This window comes from Budorcas taxicolor, chromosome 18, assembly GCF_023091745.1.
Source record: "Budorcas taxicolor isolate Tak-1 chromosome 18, Takin1.1, whole genome shotgun sequence".
Taxonomy (NCBI): Eukaryota; Metazoa; Chordata; class Mammalia; order Artiodactyla; family Bovidae; genus Budorcas; species Budorcas taxicolor.
Genome location: NC_068927.1, coordinates 41,574,635 through 41,596,075, shown reverse-complemented (window position 1 = coordinate 41,596,075; position 21,441 = coordinate 41,574,635). Strand labels below are relative to the sequence as shown.

General features: G+C 46.8%; 1 protein-coding gene across 1 annotated transcript in view; it reads right to left on the bottom strand.

The window, feature by feature from the left end:
* Positions 1-21,441, bottom strand: part of HYDIN (HYDIN axonemal central pair apparatus protein) — a 317,377-nt gene that overhangs the window by 53,774 nt on the left and 242,162 nt on the right. Inside the window, 12 exon segments of the mRNA XM_052656756.1 lie at positions 1,453-1,651; positions 2,267-2,439; positions 2,544-2,703; positions 5,640-5,759; positions 6,594-6,776; positions 7,013-7,233; positions 9,335-9,556; positions 11,280-11,815; positions 11,818-11,905; positions 13,786-13,948; positions 15,764-15,905; positions 18,485-18,668. Of these exon segments, the coding sequence (XP_052512716.1) occupies positions 1,453-1,651; positions 2,267-2,439; positions 2,544-2,703; positions 5,640-5,759; positions 6,594-6,776; positions 7,013-7,233; positions 9,335-9,556; positions 11,280-11,815; positions 11,818-11,905; positions 13,786-13,948; positions 15,764-15,905; positions 18,485-18,668 (2,391 nt within the window).

Here is a 21,441-nt window from a genome sequence, read left to right as displayed (position 1 = left end):
ATACATGACCACTGGAAAAACCATAGCCTTGACTAGATGGACCTTTGTTGGCAAAGTAATGCCTCTGCTTTTCAATATGCCATCTAGGTTGGTCATAACTTTCCTTCCAGGGAGTAAGCTGGTGTGGGCAATCAGTAAAAGGTTGAGGAAGAGGGACTACATTTTCCATCTTGTCTTTTCACTGGGTTTCAATAATCTGTATCACTGGCATCACCTTACTGAAGTTTGGGTTGTGAGTACACACAGTAGGAAAGTCTTCTTTGAACTTTTAAGTCAAATAAACCTGAAGAGCATTTTTCTGACAGTTGAAATGAAAATCTTTTATATTCTAAATTGCTTTAATTCATTTTATAAATCTGAACTGCTTTGTTCTTTATTTCTGATTCAACTTATGATAAAAGTGTCAGATTGTTCATATTAAATGAGTGCTTAATGTCTCTCTTTTGGAAATTTCAGATAAAAAAATCACTACTATTAAAGCTGGAAAAGTTGAAAAAATAAGTAAAAGCAAGACTCCTAGCCTCCAGCTGACTTCTGTCCCCTCTGTTGTCCCTGATGGCGGTACCTCTCCTGATTGCTGTCCCCTCTGTGGTCATCTCTGATGGTGGCACCTCCCTCACTGTCCTGAGGATCATCCGAACTGCTGTCAGTCTTTAGCTGGATCTGATTGTTGACTCCTGAGACTGACGATGGGGCAGTAAAGGGTCTGTGTTTCAAGGGGAAGAGCCACTGGGCAGTGGGTATGGCTCTTTATATCTGCCTGGAGACCACTTGCCTCTCTGCTGAAGCCCCAAGCTGGAAAGCTAAGTGGCCAACTCCCCACGGCTGGTGTCTTATTAAGGGGCTGGGGGGACATCTGTAGCTGTCACCAAACTCAAGCTTTAATTCAGAGTTTCCATCTTTCCTTTCATCAAGCATTCTGACAATGTTTCATGAAACAAATTGGATTGCTTGAGTTTACCTTCTTTCTTGTGATGCTCAGCCTCTGATAGAGATGACAAGAAGGGCTGGCAGCAGGAGGGGAAGGTAAAACAAAGAACTTGGGTTGTCAGATCCAGAATTTATATAGTTCTTCTCTATTGATAGAGACTAAGTGCCCAGAGCATCCTCTTTCCTTTGCTACTCTACTGGATGGCAGGGAAATGAGGGGGGATTAAATTTTGTAATTGGGGAAAATAAGGACAATTTAAGAGATACAGAAATCAAATAAAGTTCACCAGAGTGCTTTTCAGAGTGACCAAAAACCAAGGCATTTCCTCGTGTGGATGTTGAAGGAATATAACCTGGGAAGAGAAGCAGAGCAGGGCGTTGTGGGTTGTCAAACATAGGTTAGAAGGGAACGTGTAACATGGAGAGTTGCCTTGGTGTGTCAGTGAGTTGGTAGTGTGGGTGTCAGTGAACCCAATGTGCACACATCTGGGTGACCAGGTCTGAAGACATATGAAGCCTCACCTCCAACCGGATTGCCTTCTTGACATTGACAGGTTTGGAGGGCTGGAACTGCACCTGAAGGCTATACTCAGACTTGGCAGCTATGATCCCCTGCATGGTGGACACGGTGAAGTCTTCGCCCAGGTGCTCCAGGCTGGTGATCCTCCAGGCCAGGGGCAGGAGTGTGATGTTGCGGAGAAGAACTGCCTTGGAGTCTTTTCTGCAGAGACCAAAGGAAATCCTGTCAGTTTCAAACAATTTTGATTTATTATGGCAAGTCAGAAAAAAAGTTCTGGTTATTTCAATTCATACTAGTTTGTTACTATTTATTGCAGGGATCGGGGCCTACCTGTGATGATTAGGGAACGCAGGATACACGAATCAATATACTCACCTAGCTGCCTCAGAAATAAACATTCTCTATTTAGAATAATACAATTTCCATGAATGATGTGTAAGTTCTAGGTCTGGTCTAGTGTTTTCTGCTTGTCCTCTAAATTTCTAGAGCCAAGATTCTTAACCTTTTAGGGTAATGGACTGAAAATCTGAAAAAAGCTAGCCCTTCTGAAAAACACAAACATGCACATACTTTGGCGGTTGATCTTAGACAAGTCCTTAAACAGCCTGCAGTCCATTCACTGAACCCAAGCCGACAACCTGTGAACTCAGAGGGTTATCACCCATCCTGATTTGCACAGGACCAGAAGTCTCCCAGATGGAGGACTTTCAACACTAAAACCAGGCAGGTCCCAAGCAGATCAGGATGAGTTGGTCACTTTAGAACTAAATGTTCTTTAAATTGCATTCCAGTCCTGGAATTATCTAGAACTCTGACCTGTGCAGCAAGAGCCGGTCAAAATGCAATTGTCTGGGATCCAGCTCCAGTTCTGGGCGGACACCCTGGCAGCTTAACTTGAAGACAGCTGGCTCGGGGTTCTCCTTGATGCAGCACACAATGCTGTCTTCAAAGACCCCGACTGCAGTAGGGTAGGCCCATACATTCAGCGTCTAATGGGAGAGTCAAAACAAAGAACACTTATATCCAGGATGCCAAGGCCTCAGGCTTCAAAGGAGAGCCTTGCCCTGGTAGACTTGTTTCCACGTGACTGTACCTGCTTCTCATTGGGTTTCAGAGTCATGTTGATGGGCTCCAGGAAGTAGGTGTTTGCTTTGATGTCATTCTGAAAACAGAAGAACACCTCCACGACCATTGGGGAGCTGTTCAGGATTGTCAGTGTCTCCATGTTGCCTGGGAACAAGGAGGACTTGTACCTGGAAGTGAACGAAAATTAGGGATGTGGATGTGAGGACTGGTTGAGAATTCAGGTGGAAAAGCAGACTGTGAGGCGCAAGGCGATTTCAAAGGATAAAGTGGCTACACAGAGGCAGTGGCATGAAGGCTACGAACAGAAACCTTATGGCGAAGACCTGCAGCTGTGACCTGACTACTCCCCCACAAACCCACCCCAAACCTTGGTCTCATCTTTAAGACGGGGTGATAAAAACTCTCAGGATTTCAAGTAGCAAATGAAATATCAAGAGTGTATTTGATACTCTGGATATCAAGATAGAACACCTAGTGCTCTGAGGGCAGCTGCAGATAACAAATGCCCAATAAATGGCAGTTGTTACTACGGCAAAGATTTCTAACTAAGACATCTGCAGCTCTATCCTTCCCAGTGCTTATGCTTTCAAGAGAGATAATCGTTTGAGTGACCTGTTATTTCATATCTTAGAGAAGACCTCATTTACCACCTTCTCCTACAGTCGCACAGGAGGCTACCGTTCCGACATAGATGCATTTGACACTGCTCACTGTTCAGGGCTGTTTCTGTTCCCTAGTACTTTAGGGAGAGACCCGCTGAATGGAGCACTGTAAGCACTGCAAACTGCCCAGTTAATGGTGCCGAACAGAAAAGCAGCCAGAGAAGGCACAGGGAACATCAACGGACACACACATCGCTGGAGGTGGTAGCACAGGTCAGGAGAGCACGGAGCCACTGTGCCCACAAACAGTCTGAGGAGCTCTGGACAGTCTGCAGCGGAGGAAGGAAGGAGAAGGCATGGCAGAGATTAATCCAAGAGACAGAGCTCTCTCTGTGTAACTGCCAGAGAGGTGGTGGCCTTCACATCTCACTGTTAATGATCACCAAGCACTTTGCTAAAAGTTACATGTGTACTCTGGTTTGGTCTTTCCAAAACTGTGCAGTGGGTGCTATTATTTTCCCGTTCTGCAGATGAGGATGTTGAGGCTCAGCAAGTCTTAAAAGATAAATGATACTCATTTAGGGACCACTGTAATTGCCCTCCTGGATCACGGCTGTCTGGCCTCATACCCTAGTTAATTCCAATGCTGCTCTGAACACAAACCTCTCTGAACTGGCCATCATTTCCCTGAATCCCACCTCCAGCTGCTGATGGGTGTACATCACATCCATCAACCTGACTCCCACCCCTTCTCTTGTCTAAGCCTTTCTACTGGGTCTTAAGGATCCTCTCCATCAACAGGCAACTCTCTTCAACTTCATTTTCTAGTCCAATATCTTAGGAAATAAATAGGAGATTATGAAAGGAATGGAGAACTAAATTGGCTCATTAATTTCACCAAGTAAGCATAGAAATAATCATTCACCACTTATCACAATAAATGCTAGATAGAATTAAGACATGGTTGAGATCCTAGTTCTGTTTTTGGTCTCACCTTCCTGCCTATATATATGACTTATCAGTTCAGTTCAGTTCAGTCGCTCAGTCGTGTCCGACTCTTTGCAACCCCATGAATCGCAGCACGCCAGGCCTCCCTGTTCATCACCATCTCCCGGACTTCACTCAGACTCACGTCCATCGAGTCCGTGATGCCATCCAGCCATCTCATCCTCAGTCGTCCCCTTCTCCTCCTGCCCCCAATCCCTCCCAGCATCAGAGTCTTTTCCAATGAGTCAACTCTTCTTATATATGACTAAAAAAAACTTGTGTCACTAAATATTTATGACCATTGACCTTAGCTGGGCCCCCAGTTCTGCCAGATATTCTTAATCTATTTCTCTAATATTCTCCCTCTCCTACTTTGCACAAAACCTGTTTTATACCTTCTCCATTTTCCCAACATTTTAAACTTCCTTCCACTTGCCTCACTGTTAGGGATGACCTCACATCATTCACTATGGAGAAAATGGTTGCATGGGAACCTCCTCACCATTCCAGCCAAATCTGTGACCCTACCTGCACCTGAAGCCATCTCACCTTCCTCTGATGTGATGCCGGTCCCTCTTCCTGGCAAAGCCAGCATCTCCACCTCTCGTGTTGTTTCAGGGAGCTGCACCACTCACCGCCCTGACTTTCTCTGGAAACTCTAGCTTCTTCCTCCCTACTTCCCCCCTTGACATCTAAACATCAAGAGCAACAGTAAACGAACAGCCTTCCCCACACTCCAGGTCTCCCTCCTGTCCTCAGCGGCCTCCATCTCCCTTTACAGTCAAGCTTTTCCAAAGAACCACCTCCACACTCTGTCCCTATTCTCTCACCTCCCACTCACTCCTCAACTCACTCTACTTGGGTTTCATCCTCAGAAAGCCCCTGAGAGGGTCCTATGACTTCCGTGTTGTTAAGCCCCAGGGACACTGATGTCATCACCTTTCCACCCTCCCTGCCACAGTCAACATGGGTGGCCACGCCCCCTTCTCATGGCTCCAGGACACCATGCTCCCCCGGTTTCCGCCAGTGGCCCCTGCCCTCTTATCTCTTGTGAGTGGTAGAATTCTTTAGGGCTTCATCCACGGTCCTCGCCTTCCTGTGTACTCTCATTTAGGTGATCTCATCAGACCCATGGCACTTTTTTTGTCTTGAAACAGACTCTCCTCTGAGAACCAAAACCATATAGACTACGCCTTGCTTTCTGCGGCTTCTAGCTATATCTCTCGAGCATCTCAAACTGAACACACCCCCAAGTAAACTCTACATTCTACCATTCCCCTACCCAAACTAGGTCTTCCTCCAGGCCACCCCATCTGGGAAAATAGCATCCTCAGTCACTTGAGAGCTTAGCAGAAACTTGGGGCACAAGAAGCCACTTCTCCTGATCTGTGGAGCAGGGCTGCCTGAGGCAATGTCAGTAAGATCTACTATTAACACACAGGCACCCTGGCTTGTACTCTTCATGGGTCCAACCCAGAAGTCTGAAATCTGCTTTGAAATAATGGAACACTTACTTATCTCTTGATTTCCCACAAAGCAGTGGTCCGAAGTGAAACCTCTCCATGCTCACAATATACTTCTTAAAGATGATCTCATTTGCCTTCATGTCCATCTTCCGCTGAGGGAATACCACCCTGAACACAGAGGAGGAAGAGGAGAGGAGAAGTGTCTGAATGCCTCCACATGATGTATACATGAACCCAACATTCCCTGTTCAGCTAAGGGTCCAGGAGTCTGGAGACAGAACAGCTCTTAATTTGAGGACATTTCTGGAATGACTCTTAATTTGAGGACATTTATGTAACCAACCCTGAGGGAAGACAGTACAGTTTGAACCTGAGAAAAAAAATATTCCCAGTAATGCCTTTCATAATGGGGCTGATGATGAAACTGAGCTGGACTTCCTGTTCTACTGTGCCTAGCTAGAAAAAGTCCTGAGAAACCCTAAGGAAATCTAGTTCTGGTGGATCTTAACCAGCTTCTGAGTTCCCTGTCCGACATGGCCCCTTGGTGAGAATGGCAGAAAAACTCCTCTAGGTGTACAAGCTATAAAAATTCCCCTGGCTTCCTCAAGCCAGGGACCTTTATGTGGTGCATAAGGGGCTCAGTGTTTGGTACTCAGGAAAAAAATCTGTCTGTGGAGATATATACATATACTGAGGTTACAGGATAAAAGTCCTATAGCAAATATAAAATCTGTTTATATTTGCTTAAAAGTTAAATAAACTAACTTGCCACAGGAAGACATCCCCTTGCCCTTCACATCTGCTAGCGTTCTATTATAGCCACATGGTACCATGTCATTTCTGTGACTCAATCAATGTCCATGGCTCTGGAGCCCAGTACAAGAGGGCCTGGGATGCTGCCCGGGTTCCACATTTCTATTAAGACACACCTTGGTCAAAGTCCCATGGGGGAAAACAAAAATGTATCTGCCAATCTTTTCTTTAAGAGCAAAATACACTTACTTTGGGTCTTGGCAAATGTATGGGTAAGTGCAGACACCTCGGCAGTAAAGCTGGTACTGGCGGTGAGTTCCAAGGATCTCAAAGTTAAATGTTTGGTCAAAGATCCCAAGATCGTTGGAAGAGAAGTGTAGGCGCAATGTCACCTCACCGTTGGCAGGCACGATCCACCGGAAATGATTCAGCCTGAAAATGACCACACATGCTTTTACTGTGAGGATGCTTCCTTTGGGCCAAGAGAAGACAGGACTGTTGCCTGGGAGAAGTCCGGTCCTGGTCCTGCTGCGGTTAGGCATGGCAGTCCTTGACCACCACGGAGGTCCTTATCAGTCAGGACAACCTGGTTCCCATCTGAGGCTGTGACAGCCACACCCTCATTTGGAGCTTCGGCCTTCCCCTCCCTGGGTGGTTCCGAGGCCCACCTGGTGAATTTCTCCTGCGAATGCTGCCCAGATAAGTTGTTTTGCTCTACGTCCGACAGTGGAGCAATGGTTCCGGAAGTTCCTGCAGAAAGGCCCTTCCTGTTGAAGGCCATTCGACGTTTCTCCTTCTGAGTCTCACGTGGCTGATCCGTTTTTTCTTTCTCTTTTTCTTTCGTTTTCTGTTTGCTCCCTTTAGATGAGGTGATTTGCTCCTCCTGGGTCTTAAATTGAAAATGAGCACAGGGTCTTAAACATTTATCCTACGACCACAGAAGCAGGAGACAGGAATGCCCATGACACTGCCTGCAGTTTGGGGTGAACTCGCCGCCTGCATTCTGGGGTGACCTCCTCAGGTTCAAGATGCTGTCAACTGCTGAGAATGGCAGGGCCCAGACTACGACACTACTGTAGGAGAGAAGTGTGGAGAGGAGTCTAGGGCTTTCCCTGGTACCCGATTCCCTGAAAGGAGGCCAAAGCTCCAGAGAAAGCTGGAAGCTGGTCTGGAATGTGTTCCCATACTGCATTTTGTTGTTGTGCTTCTTTAGTATTTTTTTTAAATCTAGATTTCTCATTTTCTCCCAATCACACTGATTTTTTTTCATAGACCAAATCTGCATCATGACAGAATATTCCATAGTCTGCAAATCTTTTGACTGTTCTCAGAGTGTCCCTTAAAACTTACTTATTTCCTGTATTTCATGTAAGCTGAAAAAAAGATTTAAAAACTTGATTAGATTCAGAGAGGATGCTGTGCACATCATACTCTGTTACAGTGGGAGACAAATGATGTCAGGTTGACTCATGATTACAGATCCAAAGGGTGTCTGTGTGGCTGCAGTGATGCTCGCAGATCTTGGCCATGGCAAAGCGGACTTCCCTCTCTGCAGCCAGCCAGCCACCCATGGGATGACGCTCCGGCTCAGAGTGTCTTGTTCTCCAGCAAACCAGCACTCCAGGAATCCCCTGGCACTCCTTAATCAAGTGCGTCATTGGGGATATCAGAATGGTGCCTTTCTAACTCTACCATTCTTTCTATGATTTCAGCTGTCGTTCTCCTAGAAAGAAGAGCTTTCCTTCATGTACTGGAGAGGAGCCTGAGTTCCTTCTAAAACTGTAAGTTAAAGAAAGCTAAACTCTTTCCCCTTAAGGTTCAATTTTCAGAAAAGAGGTTGGTGTAATAGTCACCTCTGATGATGGCAATATTTTCTTTTTTACCTTTTTATTGGACTCTGCCCAAGTAAGGCCTGCCCACCAGTGCTGAGACCTGATGTTGACTGTCTATTTACTTACCAAACTGAAGCTTGGGGCTCTCTGTTACCTAATTGAGGTGTCAGCAGGGCCTATAGAAAACTATTTGCTGCTGATTTTGTTTTTTGCTAACATGCATGGTTTATAGGAAGAAAGCTAGGAGGTGATTCAAATTTTGGCCCCCATACTCCTCTTTGGCCACCTGATGTGAAGAACCAACTCACTGGAAAAGATCCTGACGCTGAGAAAGATCCTGATGCTGAGAAAGATTGAAGGCGGGAAGAGAAGGGGACGACAGAGGGTGAGATGGTCGGATGGCATCACCAATGCTACGGACATGAGTTTAAGTAGGCTCTGGGAGTTGGTAATGGACAGGGAAGCCTGGTGTGCTGCAGTCCATGGGGTCACAAAGAGTTGGACATGACTGAGCGACTGAACTGAACTACTCCTCTGGGAACAGAAAGGCCCTCTGTAATTTTTAATATCCATGCATTCTTCATATTACTAGTCAAATCTAGTTTTCTTTTTTTATTTATTCCATTAACTGTATATGTAAAAATAAATTTTCTACTTTTACATGATTTCATTTTGATTCACTTATCCTTTTAATCTAGGTGGAATTACTGTTACTGCACTGTGTCAGGCAAGGAGATAAAAAGCAACTTTATCCAAAATATCCAATCTTCCCCATATAATTTCTTAATAGTCTTTTCTTTCTCTAATGGTGTGTGTTTCCTGTGTCTGTTAACTCTTGTATTCTTCTGCACCGTGTGAATTACCTTAGCTTCACAATACATTCTGCTACCTTTTTAAAAGAGCTAGTTTCACTTTTTTTTTTTTTTTGCAAATGGGCTTCAGAGTGAATCAACAAGTGCCATTTTCAGTCTCTTCTTGGGGGCACAGGAAGAGTCAGACCCAGGGAAGGTGCAGCTTAGGGAGGCTCGGGTGGAATCCCAAGCGAGTGGAGGCAAACACCCCAGTGAGCTTGACATCAACCCCGGGCTCAATTTTTGGCCACATGGAGGGTCCATGTGAAGTCTCACCAAGGTCAGGAGGATAAGTTTCTCCATTTACCTTCGAGGAGCCTGGGGTGGTTGAAAGCTCTGTTTCTGCTTCCACTTCTCTTTTCTCCTCAATCAGGGAGAAGTCTTCAGAGGGTGGAGTTACAAACACGAAATGCTTCAGGATTTCTGTCATGGCCAAAGGCTGTCGCTTCGCAGGGTAGGAGATGATTGAGTATAAAGCAGGTGGTGGGATAGGTGGTCCAGAGGAGCCCAGGCCCAAGATGTCTAGGATCTAAAGGAAAAGATCAAGATGAATTTCTGGTGCAGAGGGCACGCTACCCCTCACAGCCTCCTTGAAAGAGCACAGGACAGTGAGCCCCTTCCTCCTTTCTCTCACCTTTCTCAGGCGACGCCCTGACATAGGCATGTGTCAGGGATGGTGTGTAATGGGCCTCTGACACGGCTCTGCAGGTCTTTCCAGACCCCACACCTCCAGACCCAGCTGGGGCTCTTGCTATGGGCTTCAGGCTCCCTCTCTTATCATAACCTTGGTCACTTTATTATGATTGCTTGATGGTCTACCTCTGCAACTGGACTGTAACGCTCATTAGGACTGGAACTAGGCTGATACAGCACATGGCCTCGCGCACAGCTGGGGCTCAAACCTCTGTTTAAAGAGACCATCTCTTAAGATTCTGATGTCTATAGTGTAGAGCTGTTTCACTTATTTTCAGATCCCCTGTTAACAGCTCTTCCACCTTTAAGTGTTCTTCCTTTTCAAAGGTAAGAGAGAGTTAGGGCTAGAGCAGGTCATATACAGCAAAGAGAAAAGAGTGCATCAAAGTTCTGGGGATGCGGTGGGAGATGGGAATGAAGAGAGACGTTGAAAAAGAAAGGAGAGAGTCAACTTATTCCTGTAGCATTTCCCATTCTACTCCGATACATAATGAATGAGAGCCATCCAGAGCAGATGACTTGAAAATCTGGTAGCAATTTTCTCCTCAGCTTGTAAAACCTTCAGAAAAAGGATGCTATCCCTTGATTAATTGTTGCCGTCACAACCATGAGGCCACCTGAGTGGGCCAAACAGGCTATTAGCTCAAGCAAGTAGCTATCTTCACGTAATCCTGTGTTGCTAATTCTCTCCGTCAGAAAGTTGAAGATACTTCCTGACTAACATGTAGCTAGAGTTAACGCCCGGGATTCAGAATATCTGTGAGGAAAGGGATGAATAATTTGCATCCCCTAATTAAATTAATAGAGGCAGGAAGTTCTTTAAACAAGTCTAACTCGCGGTTCCTCTCAGGCTCTGCTCTCTGCTTTTAAGTTTGCATCTAGTTTCTGATAAATACGAAACTAAACCAGTGGGTAGACTGCGGCCCCCCTGTTCAAATTTGGCTTGCTACCTGCTTTTGTAAATCAAGCTGTATCTGAACAGAGTCATCTCCAGTCCTATCCATTGTTGGGGGTCGGTGTTCGGGATGGAGACTAAATGACCTGTAGCCTCAAATATTTGTTTTTGGTGTTTCACTGAAAAAGTCTGTCCCGGGATGAAAGGTTATAATAACCATCCCTCCAAATCACTGCCAAAGGGGTTTCTGAATATGATGCTTTTGTTTCTAGGAATAAGAAGCTGTCTGGTCGTATAATTTCTGTCATGGTGGGAAGCTTATGGGAAAGAAATATTAGAATAATTGAGCCATTTGCATCACCCCCGAAGTATACCTGCCTTGCCAACCTATAACACAGTATTGTCAATACTAAAGTTAACTTTATGCATGGCTTTTTATAAGGTTAGATGGAATAGTTTAGATCTGTGGAACTTCCTATGGATACTTCATCACATAGAAAAAGGTCCTTTTAGCCATTTTTGTTTTATATACAAAGGGATATCAGAGATGAATGGAATTAAGGGGATCTGGGATTTGTGTTAAAAACACATCTACAAGGACTAGCTCGGTACGGCTGCCTGGCTACCTGACCGTTACATCTCTGTCTTGGAGGAAAGTCTGTACCTGTTCCCCTTTAGGAAGCCTCTCATTTTCCAGGGCCTGCTTCCAGCTCGAGCCTTCCGAGTCAGGCGTCTGGATGTTTATGAACGGCACACCCAGATCCTTCTTCCCTTCGTGGTCCTCCTCCTCGCCCTCGCCTCCGTCGCTGCGCTCCTCCTGTGCACGGAGCTTCTCCAGCCGCTCCCTCTCGGCCCTCTCCCGCTCCAGGCGCTCCCTCTCGGCTCGCTCCTTCTCCGCGCGCTCCCGCTCCCGGTCCTTGCGGCCTCGGCGTCCGCCGGAGGGAACCTGGCGCTGGTCGGCCCCGTCCTCATGGCTCATGTCCTCAGCGCCGATGTGGTGCAGCAGAATCCCCTGCTTCCGGTCCCAGTACGTGAGGATGTTCTGGATGTCCTTCAGGGTCAGCTCGAAGGTCTTAAACTTCTGCGCCATGTTCTTGTCAGTGTCCTTCGGGAGGTCCCCCTCGTTGTCTTCTTGCTCCTGGACAAGAGGAAACCAAAGCATGTTGATATCTGACAAGAGGTTCCCCCTCCTCTCATCCATTCTTCCTTCTCCACTGCTACCTGGTCTCTGACGGACGCTTTTCTTTCTATTGCGTCAATCTTCACCTCTAGTTTGGAAAAAGTAAGAATCTAGAAGGCAAAAACACATAAAACATTCTTAAAACAGTTCTTTCAGGGAGAACAAATCGCAAAAGAAGGAGAAAGAGGGCATTCTGCTTTGTAAGATGGCTTCATAGGATTCCAGCCCCTCACATACACACCAGGGCTGTGCCTATGGGTTGTGTGGGGCCCTTTCTCAGGAGATTCACTCTGTGGCCCTTCCTTGTCATGGAGCTGGCTGGGGCCGGGCATTATGCCTAGCAGCTGTAATGTTCACTCCTGGTTGACAGCTGCTGCTCTGAAGGATCAACAGGAAAAGAGTCTCAAGACGAGCCTTTCCTCCGGAGAGGCCACTGAATTTAGAGGTCCAAACCTGGTCTCACAATTGTTAGCTGTGTGACCATGGGTGAGCAATCCACATCTTTGGCCCATCTGTATCGTGTTGACAGCGATATTAATAACTACCCTAGAGGCCCACTGAAAGTTAAATGTGTGAGAACATGTAAAAAGCTTATAACACAGTGTCTGTCACAGAGTAAAAGCTCTCGTAGTGCCAAGTTATTAAAATTATACAGATTATGTATACAGATTAATCAGTGCTGCTGGGGACAGACAGGGCTTCAGAATCTGGCTACACTCCAGCCTCTTAAACAAACCTGTATTTTATCTAATGAACCTTGCAGAGAGAAACCAACCTTATTCTTTTTCTTACTGCTTTGTGGGTTCTGATTTTCTCCCCTCCTGATGAAACCCTCCAGGAGGCTTCACAGGTCTGGGGGTTGTTCTTTGATGACATACAGTCCAGTTCAGCCCAGTGACATTCTTCTCTTGCCTAAGCTCAGGTGTGGAGGCATGAGAGGCCCAGGCTGGTTATCCCCTCTCTGCACTGCATCGGCTCCCCCCTTAAATGTCCGTCTCTACAGCCTGGAGAGGGCTGACATGATAGTACTGACAACACTGTCTCCTGGAGTGGGTGGATCACCTTATTTGTGTGGGGGAGGGAGGGCTGGGTGCCTGCTGTTATGTTCCCGTCTACAGAGTTCTGCCTAGATATCCTGTTCCAAGTGGAAGTGGACTGAGTGTGGAAGAAACACCTACTGAGGGGAGGGCTTGCATTTGGAAGGTTGCAGGAGCCTGTTTCTTATCCTTGTTTTGGTGCCTAAGTTTTAAGTGCTCAGATCTGCTCCTTCCTGAGCTCTACCTGATGGGGACTCCTGGACACTGATTCCTCTGCTCTTCCATCTGCCTCCTGGGACCAGTGCACCTCGTCTGGGAGTCTGGCTTTAGTTCTACCCTCAGAACTCTCGGGGCTGGAGTGGCCACTGTGCACCCCAGCTAGCCACCCCTCAGCCACTGGCGCCACCCTGCACGTTGCTCTGGCCAGTCTGCACGAAGCCTGGGTACCGTGTGTCACAGTGGGCAGGGACGTGACAGGCAGACTGATAACCATAAGGACAGCTTATGCTGGAGCACCTCCCTTGACTGCGGTCAAGGATCAGCTCCTGGTTGAACACACTGACTTGGTGGCTCACTGCAAACAGCTCTTCACCACCAGTTGATTTAACACCATCCAGGGGGCTGCAGGAGACAGCAGAAGGAGGCAGATCTGTGCACACATACAGCTGTCACAGCTCATCCTGTTAAATTCCGGATGGGGCTCACGTCTCTGAACCTCTGAGGAAGGACAGGATGTAACAGGACAGGATTATGGGAAGCACAAGAAAGTGCGGGACACACAGTCAGTGCTCAGAAAATGCTGATCCCTCTCCTCCTGCCTTTTGCTCCACCACAGAGTCTGCGCAGTCCTAGGCCAGCTCTCTGGAGGGGAGATGTGCTGGGCTGATATGCTAGCTGTGGTGGTGGGCCAGTCTGCACCTGCCTGCCGCTGAGGGGCCAGGGCGGGTTGCTACCTGCCGGCTTGGTATCTGAGATTTCTTCATGGATGGCTCCTCCTTCACGGGTCCCTGCTTTGGCTTTTTATTCTTCCGTTTTAGCTCATCTTCTTCCTTCTGTCGCTCAAGTTCCTGCTGTAGCTTCTTTTCCTGCATCTCCTTTGCCAGTCTCTCCAGCTCCCTTCATTAAGTCAGGCGGAGAAGAAAAGAGTTCAGAGGGCCCTGCCCGAGCCCCTCCCCTGCTGCAATCACCTGGTGGGGGAACATGGTGCAGAGCTTTCTGCAGCACAAAAACCAGGAAAGAACAAAAGAAAGCTAGATATTATAGGAAGGAAGGAAGATGGAAGGGAGAGAAGAAAAGAAGGGAAGAAAGGAGGAAAGGATGGCTCACATCTACCTTTGAATCGTCATTTAGTAAAACTGATAACTGAACCTCAACTAAGAGGAATTCTCAACTGATCTCTAACTCTATTCCAGTCTCCTTTCACAGGAGAGTGAGGCAAGGGCTGTAAATAAGCTGGATGTTATCACTCTTAAAAAACAACTTTCAAAGATTGTTCTGATATCAGTACAGATGAGGCCCAGCTTTCTACACTCATGTCTGAGGTTTAGACAAGAAGAAATGACGTTTTTCACAGCGGTCCCCACTGTGGCCCACTTGGAGCTGTGGTGCTACAGCTGAAGGCCACGTTCCTCTCCTTCTTTCTCTTTCTCTCCTTTCCAGCTATGGATTCAGCCGTGTCTCCCTGCTGCTAACAGCAGAGAGGGCACCAAGCCTGGGCACCATGTATAAACAAAGAGTGGAGGGGATGGCATTTCTGAAGATACGGAATCCATTTGTTTTCCTCTCTGGGAATCCCTGGTTGTTCCTGGCTGCTGTGGCTCTCTGCTCATTGAAGTTGACTCCTCATTACTTCATCACTTTGTGTGTGTGTGCATTACAAACAAGTCACTGCTGAGCTCTGAGAATCAGATTTGCATTTTCTAAGTCCACTGCGAGATGAATGCCTGAAAGTAAATGACCTGAATGAGAGGGGAAAAAAAAAAAGCGATTCGTTTGGAATCCCAAAGCTGGGATTCCTGAGGCCCAGGCATTTTGCAGTAGACCAGGCAGGAGATGTGGGTATGTATATATATACTGATGCTGTAGAGGACATAAAAGCTCTTTGGGGGCCAGTGGGAGGAGTCTGGAGGTAGGGGGAGAGGAGAAAAGGGGATTAAATTATAGGTAGCATCTTGCCCCCTCCCCCACCAGTGTTTGGAATCCTAGGGAGGGGTAAGCAGTAGACCCCCCTCCCTCCCTTGGCATGTCTGAAGATCTGAGGACAGGACACTGCCCACCTGTATCGGAGACAGCATGAAATCGTGGGCCATGTCTCGTGGGTGGTATGGAGGGGATTCAGTCAGTCCCGTGTGGTCCCCAGGGATGGGCACAGAAGGGGGCTGACAGCACTGGCCTGGGAGCCTGCCCAGGGTCTCTGCTGAACTGCCCAGGCCAGGAGCAAGTGGGAGTGGCAGTCAGACCTCGGGATGGTCGGCCCCACCAAAGGCCAAGACGCTGGCCAGGAAAGGAGGAGAAACGGCTAAGTTATGGAGGGCAACCACCATGCCCACGTCACAAGAGTGGCCCCCCGGGTCATCTGTGGACACCTGAGCACAGAGGCTGATGAGCCATAGCTCTCAGGGGAGCCAGCAGGAGTGCAGGGGCCAGAAGCCCCTCCTCTTTTTACGCTACAGCCTCTAGCCCTGGGTCCCGCAGGTCCCCCAGAAAGAAGGAAGGACCGGAGAATGGAGACCTGGGAAGGCTGCGGCAACCAGCACCCTGGCTGCGCAAGACACCTGTTTCTGCTCTCAGCAAGTCATCCTCCCAGGTCTCCCGTGACCATTGCTGCCTCCCCGCCGGCCCCGATGACCCTGGTCTCCAGGATGGGCCGTGCGCCTGACGGAAACTGCTCCTGGGGCAGTGCTTCCCTTCCGACCAGCCCTGGACACTGACCTCCTCTTCCTCTCCCGCAGGGCTTGCTGAACCTCTCGGTTGAAGGTTATCTTCTCCTCCTCTGTCAAGGCATCATATTCTTCCTCACCCATGCTTTGGAGACGCTCCTTCTCTCTCTTCTGCGCTTCCCTGCGTTTGTGCTCTGTGGGGAACAAACAGGAGGGTGGGAAAAACTCACTCACCAGCTTTGGCTGCGGGGACCCCAGTGGTTCAGCTCTTGCCTAAGCATGCTGTGGTGCGTGTGTGACAGGGAGAGGCAGCGGGTACCACAGGCGGCCTCCTAATCTCTGGTGGGCTTTCCCGCACTCACACAGTTCCCACAATGGTTTCCATCTGTGGTAGGCTGAACAGAGGCCCGAGAGAGGTCCACGTGCTAATGTCCAGAACCTGTGATATGTCACACTACCTGGCAGAAAGAACTTTTTGCAAATGTAATTAAATTAAAGGTCTTGAGTTGGGCGATTACCCTGGATTATCTGAGCGGGCGCAATATAATCACAGAGGTCCACCAGAGGCAGGCAGGAGGGTCAGGGTCAGAGAAGAAGAGGGGACAACGAGGCAGAGGTCAGAGAGTTGCGAGGTAGGACCCACGAGCCGAGGAACGCAGGGGCCTCTAGGAGCCAGAAAAGGCGAGGAGGATTCTCCCCTAGAGCCTCCAGAGGAGCATGGCTCTGCTGACACCTCAATTTTAGGACTTCTGACTCCCAGAACTGTCAGAGAACATATCTGTGGTGAGTCATCAAGTTTAAAGCAGTGTATTACTGGAGAAATAGAAAAGTAATATACCACCCGCTGACTTTACCCGTTACTAACACAAGCCACCAAAGTGCTCAGGTGACAGGACTGTCAGCTTCCACACCCTGCAGATTCCAGGTCCTGAAGTGTGGTTCACACTTGGCACGAAGGCTCTGGGCTGCTTCTGCACACGTCACAGGCACCACAGTCTTGCCTGATGCTTCCCTAAGTTTGAGCTTTGGGCTCAGAGACCTTCATCTTGAGTTCTTAGTCTCTAACACTTACCAGAGGATAGTAACAGATCAGAATAATAATTCTTCCTTCACAGGGCTGTTGTGGGGATCAAATAAGCAATCATGTAAGGCACCTAGCCCAGTGCCTGGCACATTCATAAATGTTCAATAACAACTAGATTCTAATATAATAATATTGTATGCTGCCTCAGGACTTTTAAAAATGATTAAGGGAATAGGAACCTATATTGCAACTATGAAAACTACAGGTAATTGAGAAAATGAAAAGAGATACTTTCTTTCAAAAGTTGATTGTTGTGGGGAAATGAGTTTTCTGGAAACTAGGAATCTGGAGGTTGAAATATTGCTGTGAGATGTCTGGTCAATCTCTGGACGAGAATAAAAGGAAGCAGTCTTTGAGTTCTGCTTTGATCCCTGGGTTGGGAAGATCCCCTGGAAAAGGGAAAGGCTACCCACTCCAGTATTCTGGCCTAGAGAATTCCATGGACTGCATAGTCCATGGGGTCGCAAAGAGTCAGATACAACTGAGCAACTTTCACTTCACTATGAACTAAGAGAGCTCAGTGTTTGTAAATATTTCCTTAAAAGGAAAAGCATTATGACTGGTGCAGACTGTTCTGGAAGACAGAGGCAAGGCTGAGTGAGGAAGGGCAGTGATATGGCCGGAGCTGAGGCTGAAGCAGGATTCTGCCTCTGAGGGGTAGCACCGTCCTCTCCCTTGGGGGCCGAGATCTGCTGGGTCTGCTTTTGTCTAAACTTGGAATTTAAGCTAACATTACTTTCTTTGTGTATGTGTGTATGTACTATTCAATCATTGAAAAATTTTCACAGGCCCCTGGAATGACAAAAAAGCAAAGAACTCAGAGTTACACAGCTCTTACTAATATGCTCTGTGATCTTACACAAAACTTTTGATATCTGTGAGCCTCGTTTTCCACATCTGTAGAATGGGGGCAATAATCTTTGTGAGGCCTAAATGACCCAAAGTGTCCTTTAAAGACATTTTCAGTGTACACAATCTGCTGCAGTGCCTGGTACACAATAGGCTAAAATGTAGAAACTGTTTCCTAAAGTTACAAGCTTTACTCTGGTCTTACAGGAAATTCTCAGTGGGCTTAAAACTGACAAGCTAATGAATGGGTCACCTGAGTAAGGATGGGGCCTGTGATGTGGTCCTCTCAGTCAGTGCTCAGTTGCTCAGCCATGTCTGACTTTTTGCAGCCACATGGACTGTAGCCAGCTAGGCTCCTCTGTCCATAGGATTTTTCCGGCAAGAATACTGGAGTGGGTTGCCATCCAGGAGACTGTCCCAACCCAGTGACTGAACCTCCGTCTCCTGTATCTTCTGCATGAGCAGGTGGATTCTTTACCACTGAACCACCTGGAAGCCCTGTGATACCCTCCGGTGGGCTGTAAATACAGAAGATGAAGGGATGTAATGTGATGTCAGGGGAAAGAGGAAGGTGCCTATGGTGAGAAGAGCTGGGTTCCATCCTTCCTTCTACAATCTCTCAGCAGGTCACTTGTGTCTCAATTTCCTCACATGCAAAGTAGAAATAAGAACTCCCAGCCACCCTCCAGGGCAGAGCTGGGGTGCCAGTGAGATGGCAGATGTAGCTGCACATAAGTCTAATGGGTGCTCACAGCAGGGAAGGACCCTAAAAGCCTAGAGCTCTGTTTAAAGGAAAGACCTATAGGGCTTGGAGGACAGCCCAGGAGGGTATGGCCTTACCTTCTTGCTCATTTTTGGCTTTCTCCCGGGCCTTCATGGCTGTGTAATCCTGGGCCATGTTGATGACATAGATGTGCTCCCGATTGCCAATGGCCTTCAGCAGGCAGAGGAGAGCGGTAGCCGCGTTCCGAGCAAAGAGTGTCTCCAGGCTGTCAAACACCACTCCTCGGTAGCAGTCACTCAGCTGAAACCAGAGCACAAACAAAAACTGTGGCCACAAGACCATCTGTTCTCCAAGAAGGAAGCTATTTTTTCTTTTGCTGCTGGTTTTACAGGTGCTGCCATTGGTTCTGCAGACCCAGAACCATTGGTTCTGGGCCCAGATGAAAGTTCCACTGCCTTGCCACCTGCCAGATTCAATGGGGCTATAATTAAACAAGAGAGAAAAATAAAAATGTTTCAGCAGTCATGAAAGATCTTTGCCATACATATCTGCAGAGTAAAGGATTTATTCTGTCTCTGTAGAAATCAAGAAAACAAATAATGTTAAGGTGAGAATCTGGGAAGACCCATGAAATACAGAGAAGGAAGATGTGTATAAAAGGTGTCCCTCTGCAACAAAGGCAGCAGTAGCAGCTGGGCCATTTTTATCCTAGTGGTTTTCCTGCCTTGGAGCGTAATGATTTTGGTAACAATAACTAATGTAGAACAGGCCTCGGCTGCGCTGCAGTGTTACTTAAAGTGTAGTGCAGAGACTGGCCACCATGGGCTAGAGAATGATTACTACCACTTTCTGATGAGACGAGAATCTGGGTCAGAAAATCAACTACTGCAATCAGTACATACACTGTTTAGTTTAGTTGCCATTTTTTTTTTCCTCATAGGGAAGACTTTGTCAATAAAGGAAGTAGCGCAAACTCTGTATCTCATCACAGGCCAGTACTATGAGCAGCGCAGCTCTCCTTGCTTACTTTGGGTTTTACCAGTGGTCTCAGCCTTTACTGTGGCTGTATGAAACACCTGCACACGTACTAGACCACTGTGTTCAAATGAGCTGAGAGCAATGGTACCTTTAATGCAGTAGTGAGTTCAAACCTTAACATGAATCATTTCTGGTGATTACATTCCTCCTCTTCTGGGAAACTCAAGTCTGATCTTTGTTTACTTAAATGTGCAATTAATACTGTGGCCCATTCTGGCAAACCAAAGCAAATACAGGTCTCTAGGACCTGGTAAGCAATTTAGTTTTCTGTAATCCATAAGGAGCAAACCCTCCCAAATTCTGATGATCTAGTTTTCTTTTCTTTATAAGTATAATACCTATTTGGAAAACTCAGCAGTGGCCACAGGACTGGAAAAGGTCAGCTTTCATCCCAATCCCACAGAAAGGTAACGCCAAAGAATGCTCAAACTACTGCACAATTGCACTCATCTCACACGTTAGTAAAGTAATGCTTCAAATTCTCTAAGCCAGGCTTCAGCAATATGTGAACCGTGAACTTCCAGATGTTCAAGCTGGTTTTAGAAAAGGCAGAGGAACTAGAGATCAAATTGCCAACATCCACTGGATCATGGAAAAAGCAAGAGAATTCCAGAAAAACAGCTATTTCTGCTTTATTGACTATGCTAAAGCCTTTGGCTGTGTGGATCACAATAAATTGTGGAAAATTCTGAAAGAGATGGGAATACCAGACCACCTGACCTGCCTCTTGAGAAACCTGTATGCAGGTCAGGAAGCAACAGTTAGAACTGGACGTGGAACAACAGACTGGTTCCAAATAGGAAAAGGGTACACCAAGGCTGTATATTGTCACCCTGCTTATTTAACTTCTATGCAGAGTACATCATGAGAAATGCTGGGCTGGATGAAGCACAAGCTGGAATCAAGATTGCCAGGAGAAATATCAATAACCTCAGGTATGCAGATGACACCACCCTTATGGCAGAAAGTGAAGAGGAACTAAAAAGCCTCTTGATGAATGTGAAAGAGGAGAGTGAAAAAGTTGGCTTAAAGCTCAACATTCAGAAATTTAAGATCATGGCATCCGGTCCCATCACTTCATGGCAAATAGATGGGGAAACAGTGGCTGACTTTATTCTTCTGGGCTCCAAAATCACTGCAGATGGTGATTGCAGCCATGAAATTAAGAGATATACTCCTTGGAAGGAAAGTTATGACCAACCTAGACAGCATTTTAAAAAGCAGAGACATTACTTTGCCAACAAAGGTCTGTCTAGTCAAGGTTATGGTTTTTCCAGTGGTCATGAATGGATGTAAGAGTTGGAGTATAAAGAAAGCTAAGCATCAAAGAATTGATGCTTTTGAACTATGGTGTTGGAGAAGACTCTTGAGAATCCCTTGGACTGCAAGGAGATCCAACCAGTCTGTCCTTAAGGAGATCAGTTCTGGGTGTTCATTGGAGGGACTGATGTTGAAGCTGAAACTCCAATACTTTGGTCACCTGATGCGAAGATCTGACTCATTGGAAAAGACCCTAATGCTGGGAAAGATTGAGGGCAGGAGGAGAAGGCGATGAAAGAGGATGAGATGGTTGGATGGCATCAATGACTCAATGGACATGGGTCTGGGTAGACTCTGGCAGGTGGTGATGGACAGGGAGGCCTGGTGTGCTGTGGTTCATGGGGTTGCAGAGTTAGACACAACTGAATGACTGAACTGAACAACACTAATGAAAAATCAAAACAAAAAGAAATAGTTACTGTGTTTCTGACTTTAAGAGCCATATATCATTATAAAATAATTCAGAAATGTATGAAGATTAAAAACCTATAATCTTGCTAGCCAAAGATAACCACAATTAACATGTGTTTTAAGGATTTTTATTATGTGTATGATACACATTTATAAATACTTTTAGAGAAATATAACTATGGTTTACATACTATTTAATAATCTGATTTTCTCAGTTAATAACATGGTGGTGGTAGCTTAGTCACATCTGACCCTTTGTGACCCCTGGACTGTAGCCTGCCAGTCTCCTCTCTTCATGGGGTTC